Source organism: Cinclus cinclus, chromosome 2, assembly GCF_963662255.1.
Source record: "Cinclus cinclus chromosome 2, bCinCin1.1, whole genome shotgun sequence".
Classification (NCBI taxonomy): domain Eukaryota; kingdom Metazoa; phylum Chordata; class Aves; order Passeriformes; family Cinclidae; genus Cinclus; species Cinclus cinclus.
This window is the reverse complement of record NC_085047.1, coordinates 91565047-91580614: the sequence shown is the minus strand read 5'-3', so window position 1 is coordinate 91580614 and position 15568 is coordinate 91565047. Positions and strand designations below refer to the sequence as shown.

General features: G+C 39.6%; 1 protein-coding gene across 2 annotated transcripts in view; it reads right to left on the bottom strand.

The window, feature by feature from the left end:
- RASA3 (RAS p21 protein activator 3) overlaps positions 1 to 15568 on the bottom strand; it is a 130014-nt gene that overhangs the window by 75448 nt on the left and 38998 nt on the right. For both annotated transcript variants that reach the window (XM_062487938.1, XM_062487939.1), the window contains exon 3: positions 7559 to 7662. In XM_062487938.1, coding sequence (XP_062343922.1) covers positions 7559 to 7662 — 104 coding nt within the window. The remainder of the gene's footprint in view (positions 1 to 7558; positions 7663 to 15568) is intronic.

Below are 15568 nucleotides of genomic sequence, written 5' to 3'. Positions count from 1 at the left end.
AGGCATTGGTTGAAGGATTACATCCCACCTTTTAAGAGTAATTTTCTAGTTTGCAGATGAGTTATGTGAATACTTATGACAAATGCTAAACTAGTAGAAGACTTCTTTGCTGAAAAAGTAGCACAGCAGCGACAGGAAAGGAGCTTATAATTTTAAAAGGGCACAAGGCCTGACCTGAAACATGATCCAAAACATTTGGATCCAACAGTTATTTTACAGAAGCCCAAAATCAGAGCATTTCAGGAACTCTTATATCTTCTCTTTAGGTTATCTTTATCTTGGAATACCTAGACAGTGAAAACCACAGAATTTTGCACACTGCTGCCAAGTGAGCTGAAACAATATAATATAGTATTTTTATAGAATATCTTTCATTAAGAATGACTGCAGTGCAGTTAATTTATAGCAAAGGGTTAGGTCTGAGTCACACACTAGAAGGCCTGAAAAGCCTAATTAACTGAGTCTTCTTTCAGCTCTGAACAGAGACTTTGTCTCCTTCCTATATAATGCAGTATTAGGCAGTAAGTGAGCTCCAAAGCTGCTTCAGAAGTTGCTTCATGTTAGTGTTTTAAGTGCACACACTGCATCACTATATTGATTTAATATGACTGATAAAAAGGCGCACAAAATAAGTCACTTTCAATAGTTGGAAAGAGTAAAGACAAATCAGAATCAATTTTAATCAACACTTTAGGCTGTGAAAGCCTAATTATCTTGAAACAAGAAGCATCATTGCTATTCCAGCCTACCTAGAATTTTATGATTATGTGTATGAAAGGTTGTCTTTAAATTAAAGTACAGAAACACTGACTGCCTTGCTCAAGAACAGCACAGATTCACTCACCTTTCCATAACACAGAAAAAAATATTGAAACAAGCAAACTCTCTATTTCAGAATTACAAAGATAAGGATGAGAATTAGGGCCAACATAAGGCTTCAGAGCCCTAGAAGCAGCAGAATTGCTCCCTCATGCCTCCTGTGCACTGCACCATGAAGCACAAGCACTATTATACCATCTGCTACAATGGGTAAGAATTTGGTGGCAATAATAGCAGAACACTTCCAGCACAGCATTAATGCATCCACAGAGAGTACTGAGGTATGTGATATTCATTACCCCAATTTCATTTGTTTGGGTTTTTTAAACTAGTCCAAATACACAGGAATATCACTTATTAAAAATCCATTTTTCCCCTTTGTGGGATTTATTTTGGATAATAAGGCAGGGAAAAGCAAGCTGTGGACAAAAAGTAGCTTCTATCCTTAAAAGTTGCAAGCTGCAGCATTGCATAACTATCTTCTGTCAGGGCTGTTTTCCTGGTCACAATGCAAGAGATCTCACCTGGCTTACATCTGAATTTCTGCTCTTCCTTTCTGTTAAAAACAGCAAAACCCCCAAACAAACAAAAAGAATCCTCTTCAACCACACCTCTGGTATCAACTCCCTGCCAGCTGCTCTCTGGGCCAGTAAAATGGCCCTGCATTTGAGACACTGGGTATAGCCTGTGGTTGGTTGCAATGGGAGAGCAGTCCTGAACCCCAGACTTGCAGCCACCAAAAACCTGAGCCTGCTGCCTGCCCTGAAAAAACACCTTCATTCCTTCATTCTACATACAGACAATATTAAAACTTGGCATCATGTCAGGAGGAGGGCTGCATGAAGAGACAGTCGAGGTTCTAGCACATCATGCTCAGTAGTTTTGTTTATATCGATACTTCTAGGATGAAGAAGTAAAAATACCACATTTTGAAAGCTCAACTTTTTTTCCTGCTCTTGAGACCACCCATCAGGTTAAAAGATATTGTGAGTGCATCCTGACAATTATTCTATGCAGAGAGTACTTACTTTAGCCTTTCTATGTAGCTGCAGAGAACCTTTCCAGGATAATTCTAGTTTATATCCTTTTAAGACTTGTCATTGTGGAAGAGTCATCTGTTTCCTTTATTTCATTAGTAGTTATATTTGTATCATACTCAGTAGATACATTACTCCCATGTCATCCACCAGTACATTATGGAAACAGTAAACCACTGCCTAAGCCATGGTCAGGCAAGAAACCAAGGAACACTATTTTCTACTGAAATTTTGATTTCTGCTTCATGCTCCATTGGAGGATCTTTCCTGCACTTAACCAGCAAGAAGCACAGCTCATCAGGGATGATTCTTTATATTTTTTTTTTCTTTTAAACCAGTAAAATAATGAAATAAAAAAGGTGATGCTTCAGCTACCTTTGGTAACAATTACCTTATAACAGTAGATGGTTTTCCTGGATGTTTGGTAATAAACTGTGGCAACTCTGCAAACATACCTCCTCAGTTTTGGAAGTAGCTATTAACAAAGGCACTCAAACATGCAAGCCTCAAATAACTTTCAATTCCACTGTGTTTTCACTTTGTAAGTGTCTCCAAGAACTATGATTTGGTTTCATCTACTTTAGTCCACATTAACTAAACTTAACTATTTCTGAAGGCAAATTCATTTTAGTGCTTTACTTTGCTTCACCTCACCCAGCATTAAGCAGGAAGAGAGTTATATCCTGCCTGGACACAATGGCCACAAGACTCTCAATTTGTCATACAACACAACTAACAACCTGTATGAAGGTGACTTAGAGCAGCGAAGTTATTGTAAATGCAATTAATAGAGCCACACACTAGTCTTCTCCCACTGGCTTTCTGCTCCTTCACTAAAAAGATTTCACATTTCATATCATATTTCACATTTCATATTATATTTCCTATAATGTGCTTTATTCAGCACCATTCCATCCCCATCAGCACAGCAGCATTTTGTTGCATTCAGTTCCTGGTTAGCACAGATGTTGGCAAGTCCATTTCATGCATCTCTTATCAAAACAAATGAAGTGCTGAGGTGAAAAAAAAAACCAAAACAAACTGACTTAAGTAGAGGATAAATAATTGTGTACTTGTCACCTGAAGGCCAGATGATATCAACTAATTTCTCACAGAAGTGTTAAGTGATTTGGTGTGGCATATTTCCTGTTTTTGAACTGATCTGTATGTTTGAGGTCACAGCCTGGCAGCCTGAGCTATTCATTACACTCAGCTCAGGGCATATCACAAACATGGTTTTCCTCACTAAATCTATCTCAGTTATTGAGGTGCAAGAAGCCCAGTTTATTGTTATTGCAGACACAGCGTGTCTCATAGAACATCTCCAAAAAGCTGAAAAATATCAAAACAATCATTAAAGAACATTTGCCTGAGATAGAAGCACTACTATCCTAATATTCCTTCTGCTGCATCTAGCCAAAGACATCTTTTTTCCCCATTATTACTGGAGGGGCACCAATTGACAGTTTTTCAAGTTAGCCCCATCTCCTCTATGTTTTTCTCATTCTAACAATTAGATGGAAATAGCTATTCTACATATTAGAGACACATATTCTAGCAAATTGGCCTACTACTGCTATTTGATCATTCAGAAACAAACAAATGTGATTTTAAATTGCATTTACCATTGCTTTCAGTATAGTTCCTGCTTAAAGCATCTCAACATACCATATGAGTACATAAAATCTATCCAGTAACAGTCAATATCAATAAAACAACAACTCAAGACTAGTTTACTTTCACAGTAACTGTTTGCTATATTTTATCTAAAGAGAAAAATAGTATTTCAGATCCACTGAACTCTTCATTTTCTTCATTACATTTGCACTTCAACCAGCATCCAAGATTCTTCCAAGACACCATTGTTCAGAAGTTGTGTCAGTTAAACTAACAAAATCCCAGATGACTTAGCAATTATGATTAAGAAAATGCAAATGTAATAAGCAAACATACAAACACAAAAGATATCTTTATCTGCACAATCCTCCCATCCTGTATGCCAAAATACTACAGTATGTTCCAAAACATATCTGCTACACATGTTCCAGTTTGAGTTTGGCTCTTCTTGGAAGTTTGTGCCAGAGGTTTCAGGGGGCTCTTGTTTTTTCATATTCTCTCTCCCACATCTTGTGCTTTTGGTAGCTTAACCATTCTCATCTGTCACACACTGAGTTGCATTTCTGAAGTAAAAGAATTTACCATCACAAACTTATACTTCATATTTGAATAAATAAAAGTATGTCTGAGCTCCAGTAACACTGGAAGTCAGTACTGGAACACCAAGAGAAACTCCTCTAAACATTTAACAGTGAACCGAAAGGAATTCTGCTAACCAACCATCTTCAAAAAAAAGCTACTTGCCAAATTCTCACCATTTTGACCTATATGCACTCCATTCTCTGTCTCAAAACCAGCCAAAAAAAAAAAAAACAAAAAAAAGACACAACCAAAAAACCACCCAAAAACAAACAAACAAAAAAAACCCCACAAGGCAAAGATATGTCAAATATTGTAAATTGCACACAGGTAAATTCACAAGCTCAGCAACACATGGACTTGAAATTAAGTCTTTCCCAAATGGAAGATGGAAGACACAACCCCCAGCTCCCTCCCCTGAGAAGTTCATTGCTAGATGAGCATGAATAACCACATTTTCTTCAAAAAAAGTCTCTCATGATAACAAACTGCTACAAGTGATCTTTGGAATGCAAACAAAGGGCCCCTGAGTGCAGAATTTGGTGGTTCAGTGGAAAAGAGCTCACTCTAGCTCAACTCTGACTAGTCTTTTCAGTAGGGAACTCTTCCAAACCTTCCTTGCTCAAGCCTCTTCAAGTAAAGGTTTAAGTCTTAAAACTAAGCTGAAGGTACACATATAGCAACTGTTGCTTTTAAATGTTACAGACTTTTATCAAAGCAAGGAGTTCACTTGTTAAAAAAACCCTCTACTATTGAGCTTTGCAGCTGCTGACTCCCATTCCATAGGGACTACTGAAAACAGCCACAGGCAGCTACTCCAGGGAACTGCTCTCTTTCCGGAAAATTTTCCCACTACAAGCAGAACTTGGAGAGTAGTATCAAACTGACAGTAATTCTGTTTTTTTCTTTTCTTGTCTCTATTGCTACTTACCACACTTCCATATCTTTGAAATGCTTTTCAAAATATGCCTGCAATAAAGAAGGAAAGGGAACAGAGGGCAGAAGAGAGGAAAAAATACTGCAATATGCACTGTAAAATCTCAATGTAGATAGGAAACTGAAGAGTTTTGACTTCTAGTGCTACATCAACACTGACACCAAGCTATGTGGTTTGGTTGACACACTGGAGAGAAGGAATGGCATCCAAGGGGACTTAGGTTGAAGAGGTGGGACCATGGGAGCTTAGTGAAGTTTAACAAGGCCGAGTACAAGGCCCTGCACCCGGGCCAGGGCAATCAGAAGCGCAAACACAGGCTGGGTAGAGAAAGGATTCAGAGCAGCCCTGAAGAGGAAGACTTGGCAGGGCTGGTGGACAAGAAACTCAATGTGATCTGGCAATGTGCACCTCACAAGTCAAGTGTTTCCAGGGGCTGCAACAAAGGCAGTGTGACCAGCAGGTCTAGGGAGATGATTCTGACCCTCTAACTCTGCTCTTGCAAGACCCCAGCTGGTGTACTTTGTCCAAGTCTGGGGCCCTAACACAAGAAGGATGTGGAGCTGCTGGAATGAGTCCAGAGGAAGGCCACTAAAATGATCAGAGGGCTGGAGCACCTCTCCTGTGAAGACAGGCTGTTCAGCCTGGAGAAGACATGGCTCCAAGGAGATTTAATAGCAGCCTCCCAGTGCCTGAAGCAGCCTGACAAGAAGGCTGGAGAGGGACTTTTTTACAGGGCACGTAGAGATAGGATAAGGGGGAATAGCCTTAAACAAAGAGTAGGTTTAGAGTAGACATTAGGAATTAATTCTTCCCTGTGAGGGTGATGAGGCACTGGAACAGGTTGCCCAGAGAAACTGTGGGTGCCCCACCCCTTGAAGTGCTCAATGTCAAGCTGGATGGAGCTCTGAGCAACTTGGTCTAGTGGAAAGAGTCCACTTCATGTTTCAACCATGGGTGTTGAAACTAAACAGCCTTCAAGTTCCCTTCCAACCCTAGCCTAAGACCACTACAGTAACACACCAGTCTGCCTATCTGTGGATTCTGCAACACATGCAAAAGTTAACACTGCCATTTCCTGAAGAAAGTGAAACAGGAAAACTTGATCAATCATTCAAGCACGCAAAGAGAAGTCTTTATATTTTCTTCATGTCCTCTTCACAAACTGCTGCCAGTACCTTCAAGATTATTCTTGCAGCTCCTGAGTAATTCCCCTCAAACATCAGAGCTTGATTATTAAAATATGAACTTAGGACACATGGAGAAAACAAAAATATTTTCACTTCTCTAGCTGCGATTTCACATGTTTGACATTTATTAAGTGGTTCAGGAGACAGTTTTTCCAAGAGGAGGAAAGCCCTAAGCAAGAAAACTCCCTGGCCTGTTGATGGGTCACTGCAGCTGCTGAAAACTGGTGACACACAAGAGATCAGATAATTTCAACAATGAAAAACTCATCAGTTGAAAGAAGGGAGATGTTACTTTCAAAGTATAAGGGAAACTAGACGCTAAGGAGAACAAAAAGCTTTCCAAAAGCTCATTGAACAATCAGAAATTCCTCCCTCCTCCTCAGGATGCTATACACACATGACCTCACTTATGCACAAAAACAATGATAGCCTGCTTTCCCAGCTCATATATAAAACAATAATTAACGAAAAACCTTGTGACTGCATGACAAATTACTGTAATGTAAAGCTACATGTAAAATATCTGCACCACCACCCCATGGTTTAAGATAATAAATTTTACACCATTAAAACTGTTGTTCGACATCCGATAACTTCCTCTCTACAACCTCTGTCAAGATAGCTATAGCTATGGTAGTTACACACGACTTATTTCAAAAGATGAATAACTGGGGAAAAAAAAAATAAAAAGTCCAAAGTTGTCAGGTGACTTAAAATAGAAACTGTTCCCTTCAATAACAACTAAGCATTTACAAGGTTTTTATCCCCAAAGACATAAATGGAGTGTCATCCAATTTGCAGCAGATGAAACACGCAGCAAATAATATCTGGAAAAGCAGGAATTCTGTCAATCTCAAACAGGCACTGGAAGTATTTTAGAGCCAATCTGCAGGTGACAACTTGCTCTGATACACTCCACAAAATTCTGTCATCATTGTACATGGAGTACCTATGGCCAATAACTATTCCCTTGCCTGTTGTTAAGGTAGCCACAGTTTAACAATGCTGCATGCAGGCAAGTGTGAGGGCCCTGGGAAACTGCAAGACTAATGGCCTTGCACTTAGGGGGAAAAAAAAGTAACGTTTGCAGAAAGAAATGAGGTGGTCGCATTTAAACAAGGTTTTATAGCCTGTTTTAGTTAAACTGCAACCTGCATTCACTATCACAACAGACAGTGCCTATCTCCCCAACTTTTTATATATAATATGTAATATTGAAGGCATTTTTGACAGCTGGCAGAAGAAGGACAATATTGAGCAGCACTTATCCCTATCATTATCAGTCCTATCAAGACCCCCAACTCCAAAGACAACATATGGTGTAAAAGCTAAATTCCAAGAGAAATAAGCTGTAAGGAAAGTAGTAATTCATGAACACATACCTATGATGGAATCCCTTCGAAAAACATCTCTGTCAAAAATATAAAATGACAGATGGCGAAAGGTCCGAGGAATTTCACAGTAAAAGTCTTCTCCATAGAAGGGGCTGAGTGAACAAAAAAGCCAACATAAACAAACACACACACAAAAAAAAAAAGGAAAATAGATTAGTGTTGGTATCCTGAACAAGCCAGTGTGTTTACATTTCACACCCAGAACATCACTCTGGACTGTGACAGTCTTTCCCACTTTCAAACACTGTTCCATTTTGACGCTTCCTAAATGTCTTAAATGCCCACAAAACAAGATTTCTTAATGAACAAAAAAGAACAGATACTTCTTTCTATCTGGAAAACAAGTTTTTACTTGTTTACTTTTTACTTTACAGAGGGGGCAGAGGCCACATTGCTTGTTAACATACAGAGCCTTGAAGGGTAGAGGGAGGACCCTGCTGCCACTTACAGTAGAACACAAGGATAGAGATCACAAAAGCATACATGAACAGGATGAGAAAAACACAGTATTGTTCACAACTTTTTTTTTCTTAAGCATTTAGCATACTTAAAATAAAATGCCTACAGCCATTGCATCTTTTCTCATCCCCTGCAAAGTTTCTTATTTAAAGAGAAATTCAGTCAACTGATGGTAACTAAGCCTTGGAGCTGGCACCACGCTTGCTACCTCAGAGCACTGAATACCTATTTTTGCATAGTGGAATCATATAATATGGTCTCACTGTAAAAATAAATTCTATATATATAAAATAATAATAATAAAAAAATCTATCTCAGCATGGAAAGCTCTTTAGGGACTTAAGGGGCTTTCTTTGGATCCTGCCAATTTAACTGGGGAAAAGAAAAATCTCAGACACCTGACATCAACCCTTTCAGTTTCTCTCTATCGAATTACATGGTTAAGGATTTACTCTTAGGAACCATACGCATATATCAACGTTATTTATTTATTCATTGACAGGTCTACCATTTTACACAAACCTTTCATTGCAAGTCACTCATGCTTCAGTGAATCTAAATAAGTGGATGCAATTCAAGCCACATGACAAATCCAGTAAGCACTGCAGATGTAGACGTAAAAAATAAATCTAATTCCAAAAGGCCAAAACCCAGAAAGTTTTTTCTTCCCCTCTTAAACACAGACCTCCTTATTTCCTTGGTTGAGCTCAAAAATTAGACAGAATTGTGCTGCAATTTAAATCACTATTAATTTTTTTATGGTAGAAAATTACATATGCAAAAGTTATTAACAATTCCTTGGACTAGATTTTAATTTTTTCATAATTTTGTCAGGAAAGGTCATTCCCCTGGCTTCTTTCAGGGATGTTTTACACCACCATACATTTTTGCTTGTATTTCTGCCTATAGGAAAAATAGGCTCCCTCAGAATTACAACTCCCTCAAGAGCTAGCTGACAAGACTCCCCTAAAACACAAAGGCACAGCAAATTAGCTAATCAGTCTGTGTTTGAAGGGGAAAATGCCACATTAATTTCATTAAATCCAGAGACATCACTCAGTATTCACCAAGAACATTATTTAAGTCACTACTCCTCTAGCCACACGGAAGAAGACACATTGGATGAACAACAAAGCCCAAGTCATACCCACAGGTTAAATTTCCACCACTGAAATGATTTCCTATTCCCTGAAATAAATGCACCCATGTGTAAGTCACAAAAATACCCATGTGAAGCCCACTCAGTCATCCCTACAGTGAAGGCAGGAGAGGAAAACCTGACAGGTGGGAATGGCAGCTGGTTTGACTGCTTGTCCCAGCTGCCCCACCAGACCCAGCACTCCCTGTTACATCCTCTTCACCCATTCTGCTCTGAGACCCTTTATTTGGAAGCAAGAATTTCACAGGCACCACTTCAGGAACAAAATACCTTAAATCTTTGTTACAAGCAGCTTCTACCAAACTGAGTAGTACATGACTGTCCCAGCAGCCATGCTTCTGCTAGCAGCCCCGAGGGCCTCATTCTGTGCACATCACTTGGTGCAAGTTTTAACACACAAGCTTAACCCTAGGGGGCCAAACAAATTCATTAATATTGCCCAAATATCTAGTGCATTATACATGTAAAACACTTCCATCACTCTGAGCTTTAATACTCTACTCAGCCATAAAATTGTCCTTTCTGCTGGAAGAACATGACAGATGAATTTATTCACTAATGACCTTAGAATGGAACAATACTTAATGAACTGTGGATTATATATCTGATCCTGCATCAAAAATATGAGGGAAGCTTCAGTGTACTGAAAGTCTAAATGCAATATAAATACAAGTGACTTATACTGAGCATAATTTAATGATTCTGGGGGGAAGAGCGGGGAGGAGACATCAACAGGAACCTCTGGCAAGTCCCACAGCAAAACAATCAAAAGCCAGAAAAGCAGCGTGGACAACAGGAGGTACGTAGCCCAATGCACAGAATCAGAAAGAGACTAATTAGCAGAAGAAATGCTGTGAAGGCTGACTTAGCCTTGCAGGGACCATATTGAGTCACTCCTACTGGCACAAGGTTTATTAGTCTGAGCAGTGGAGTCTGACCCGCCACCAAGAGAAGAGAAGCTTTGTTCTACTCTTGGCTTCTCCCCTCTGAGATTTTGAGCCCCTTGTAGATTCACAACCCCTCATCACTCAGGTAACACCCCTGAGGTGCACTGGTTCTTAATTAATTAAAGCAAGCAGATTTCCGGCACAAGCATACTCACTCTGCACTGGGTAATTAGCCAGCAAAGTTGTAACTGTAAGAATACACACCAAGATAAATCCAATATGCTCCCAACCCAATCTTGTGTAGCTCTGCAGAAAACAGTAACTTCTTTCTGAAGGAATCAAATGCAACCACACAAATACTTCCAGTTTCCACTTAAATGTGTGCCTTTTCTCCGTGTATCTCTTCAGAACAGTACTTGCTTTGTCTCCTACCAAGACCTGAAGAGCAAGAGGTCGCAGCAGTCAAATCCCATGATTTATTTCCCAAGCTAACTTATCTTGAGCAAGAACCCCAGGGCTCCAGAATGGATTTTCCAAAAGAACAGCTAAATCCCTCCCACAGTGTCTCCTCTCTCTGAAAAGCCAGAATTTGTCTGATGGGGATTCAGTACTTTTATTTTGACAGAGCAATTAATAAAAAGCAGTAACATCTGCCTACCCAGCCCCCAGGAGTCTGACAACATCCTCCAAAACAAATACTTGAACTAGCCCAGCCAAAAACTCAGAAATCTTTCAAGAACCAAGTGATTTCAGATTCAACTTACAAGATTTGAGTTGAACTTTCCTGGTAGATGAATCAGCCCTACACTCAGGAAAAAATTTATTTATTCAAAGTGGAGGAGTAACAGTGGGGACCTCCTCTCCAACCCTGGCAGCATAGACTGCACATGAATATGATGACAAGGGAAGGGCATGGCCAAGACCAGTGCTGTCATTATTTCAGTTTCTTCTGGACTTCAAACAAGTGATGGGACGAAACTGCTAAGAGCAGGAACTTTCAAAGTCAGAAAGAGTGGATCTTCCCTGAAAATGCAATTCACCTCCTTCCAAGCTGAACATAACTACATTTTCAAACCCAGCTTCTTCAGCAAGGACTACCTAAGTTTAAAACAGCTCTGCTAATTAGCTCTGTTAATTTCATTTTAGTTTTGCCATCACAGCAACAAGAAGAGTGTCAGAGCAGGTATCAGCTAGTCTTTAGTTATGAAACAGGGCTTGTTCTTAAGTTGCTGTCTCTTGTTTTCCTGATGGGGCTAGAAATAGAGAAAGATCTCTACCAATTTTTAAATTCTTGCTCCATGCTTTTCAGGCACTCACAGGCCTGATTAACCTTCTATTCCACATACTCTCACTTCACAACCCTTTCTCATTTCTTTTTCAGTACATGCACACCACCTTAATATGTCCTGAAAGAGGGAAGCCCAACTTCAGCAGTCCTTTTTTCCTCAGGAAGCACAGCTTTTGTACAGCCTCTATCATCAACACACACACTGATCAATCTCTCCTCAGAACACTTGCCCTACTATGCCTCCACAGATCTCACCACAGAAGAGATACACACAAAAAATAAAGTCAGATAAATTCAGATGCATAAACAGTGCAAAAGATTTGAATATTCAGGCACACTCACTCTCCCCTCAAAAATAACTTGCTTGTTCTGAATGCTTATGGCACGGCAGCAGGAATGCCAAGAAAACAAAACTAAAAGAGATGCCTCTAGGTATTGTTTCACTTACTTACAGCTGTCCAGCCCTCCCCATTTCAAGATAGCTATTTTTGAATGTTTTCTAATGCATGTTTTGGCAGTGGATATTTTCAGGAGGAGACAGGGAAGGAGAAGAGAAACAAAAATTACTGTGCAGGTCAAGTAGAATGAAAGCAAAAGGAAGAGAATTCTTACTTCAAACACAATAAACCCTCTAAAAAGGATGCAAAAATTGTTCACATTTACGTATTTTACTAAATCCCAGAAGCATACCTGCAACTTTATTTCATAGCTTCATACATCTACGGTATCATCAGAAATAATATTAATGGAGAGGAAGAGATTTCACAAAACAAATGTTAGTGTAAAACAATACTTTAGTTTCAGGCTGTGTTACAAAACCTCATTCTTGTTTCTCAATACTTAGGATTTGCTAAAGCAGTTTTGTTTTTGTGTTGGCACCAGTATTTCAGTGGATGAAGTGAAAGAGTTGCATGATGAATAATAATGAAACCCCTCAAACCAGAATTCTTTGTGTATGGATTTTTTTTAACCGCTTTTGTGATTAAAAGTAAGGACTATTAACATGCCACAGACAACTCCACATCCTCTGACTATTTTAAAAGGTTTAGAAATACTGAATTCATCCTGCTGCATGAACTGAACACCAGAGTTCTCATCACCATGTGAGCAGGAAGCAAAATCAGTCTGTACAAAGGAGCACACTTGTTTGTTTCTCCCACTAAGCTTTTTCTACTACTTGGCTAATACTTTTTATGCTATGCTTTGCAGCATATGTAAAGGGTGTGAGGTAGAAGAGAGAAGGTTTATTCAAAGCAGATACAGCAAGCCAAAATAAAATCTGAATGCACTTCAGTCTCCTACTAGACACAAAACTAGAAGACAACAGCCAAATAAGACAGGCTCTGTAAAACCCAGAGTTGGCAGATGCCACGGTAGCTTTCTGACACAATTTATTAAAAATCACTGATATTATGTTTGAAGCACGGATTTGGCAGAGGACATGCAATGGGAAGTATATGGCACAGGAGACAACATCTAAATCCAAATATATCACTTATGCTCACTGCTGAGAGTGCTGACTGCACTCTACCAGACACCCACTGAGCCTAAGTGAATTTCTTCTCATGTCACTGTGCAGAGACACTCAGATGAACAGTGCTTTGTTATACCCATAACCACCCTACTGCACAGAGGAAAAAAAGCAGTGCATTTTCTCAATCCTGTGCTCAGAAGAGACAGACAGACACACGAGCTATAGTTATCAACTTCACTTGACAGTTGCTGGTTTGGCTCAATGAGGCTTACGAGGATTATGATAAATTGAAGCAGCAGCCTTTTGGACCCTGGTCACCTCCCAAAATATTCTGTAAGATGACACACACAAACAGCAGAAGTCACATTACAGCTGCATTTACTTTTTTTTTAATCACTCAAAGCAGCCTGCAACACCACCAATTGTAACTCACGCGGGTGGCTTTTCCTATAGATAAACACTCTCATTCATAAACCCTGCCTTGGGTCTCAAGGTTCACTTCATTCTCCTTCTTCCATTAAGTCTTGCTTCCCATACTGGCTCTCTTCCCAGCTATATTACTTCCCTGCATAGTCATGCACTCCTTGCCTTCAATAATATCCCTGACCAGGCTGGAGTTTTACCCCTACCAATATTAAACCTTTCCCTTAGATGCTTGGGGTGTTCCACAACTGAAATTTATTGTCATGAATTTAAGCCATGGTTGGGTGCTGTCACATACAGAAGATGGCAGATTCTGGGAACATGCAGGAGCGAAGCTGCAGAACACACTACAACATCCACCTCAAGGCCTCTGGCCTGGGGAAAGCTGTTATTTCAAGGAGGTGAGCTGGCAAAGGAAGAATGTAGAAACAGCTAATGGAGCTAACTCAGATGCAACAGCTAATTTTGGCAACACTCCAACTAAGGGAAACAACTTTGTGTTTAAAATTTGAGAAGTGGCCTGCATCCAAGATGTTATCAGAACATGAGAGGTTTAGCTATACAGCCATAAACTCCAAACACATGGGGAAAAAGGATTTAAGCAAACCAAGAATTAGAAAATAACATTAAATATGGCAGTAGAATAACTTAAAGTTCTGAGAGCTACTGGCTGAATTTGTTACCTGATCTAATTCTAAAAAATACAGAGCAACCACTTAAAGAGAACATCACCTTAACTACCAATTTATAGCACATTTCAATATGCAGTCACAAGCACACTGCAGACTCGTAGTTCTCATTGTTATGTTCACTAAATACTAGTAAAAAAAAATAAAAATAGAAGAAGTCCAGGGTGGGAAAGTGGGAAAAGTGCCCATGGCTTCATTTGCTGTTTCATTCAGGCTTTGATCACTATGTTTAGCACGTGAAAAATTCCTCAGTGAAATAGTGGTGAACTAAATCACAGACTCAAGATGCTTGGCTCACCTCTCTAAAGCACACACTGTCAGACATTTGATTCTTAGCGTACAACAGATTTTCCCTTTATTCATATCCTTGAAACAAATTTAGAGATGTCACATTCCTTCCATTCTTCACCTATGATTTGAGAAGCAGCCTTGATTTCCTGTTGCAGCTGACACTGCCCTTTAAGTGAATGGGCACATTTGATTCAAACTGCAAAGGCAAAGTCAGTCTTAACAACAACAGTCCAAGAAAGTTCATCCCCAGGAAATATCTGCAGCTAGGAAACACTCCTGGATGGTGGAGCCTGAAGTAGGGAAAGCTACTAATGGGAGAAGATGAGTAGTTTATTGAGCAAAGGTAATTAACAGGCAAAATTCTTGTCAGGCTGCTTATTTGCAGCTCAGAATTAAAGAAAATTTGTATATCTCTGCATTTAAAAAAAAACAGTCTTTCTAACATGCTCCTTAGGACATAAATACATGAGTCTCTTCATGTGCATCTTTGCTAGGTTATATGGAATGGATCCAAATCTATTCAGCATCTTTGTAGATGACAGTAATATAAATATTGAATGACAAATACGAAACAGAGAAGCATATTAAATCCTGGCTCTAACTGACCTCTCCCTCATATCTTATGACTTGCATGTGACCTTCTTAGAATTTAGTAAAAGCTTGTGCCAAGTTTATAACAACAGTGCTGCTTGAAGAGTTCAAGATTCTCTCCCTGAGAACCTGGATTTGAGACCTCAGTCTGACCAATTCACACACTCACTATTCTTACCCGAAGACCCCCAGAGAAGTGGGATGATTCTGAACTACCTATATAAACAGCATTTCCACGTTGCTCTATGGTTTTGTAGGAAGGCCTGCCTTGGTGGCAACCAACCCTAGACTTGTTTCAGCCAGACACTACTAAGTTTATTGTAGCAGCCCTCAAAATCTTCCAGCACAAGGCACCAGTGCCCACCATCCACTTTAACAGCAGATAAGAGGCTGGATGGCAGGAATTATTTAAGTTCCCTACTGTAATTTACAAGCCCCACACCTGACTGCTGAACAGAGGAGGTAAAATTCACCATGCTGGCTCCTCTCAGTCTTTGAGACACAAATTTGCATAAAGGGCATCAAGCTCATAGAGATTATCTTCAGAGCACTGGTAAGGGCACTTGACTGGATGTGCTGGTTCAATTCTTTTGAGTTCTGAAGGATTTGTGCATTGTTGACTTAAAACATTACTGCTCTCAGCTGTCTTCTCATGCCTCTGCCATAGTCTAATAAAAAAACAAAACATGTTGCTGAAGATTAGGATAAAGCTCAGGGAGGCAACTTCTTACACTGTC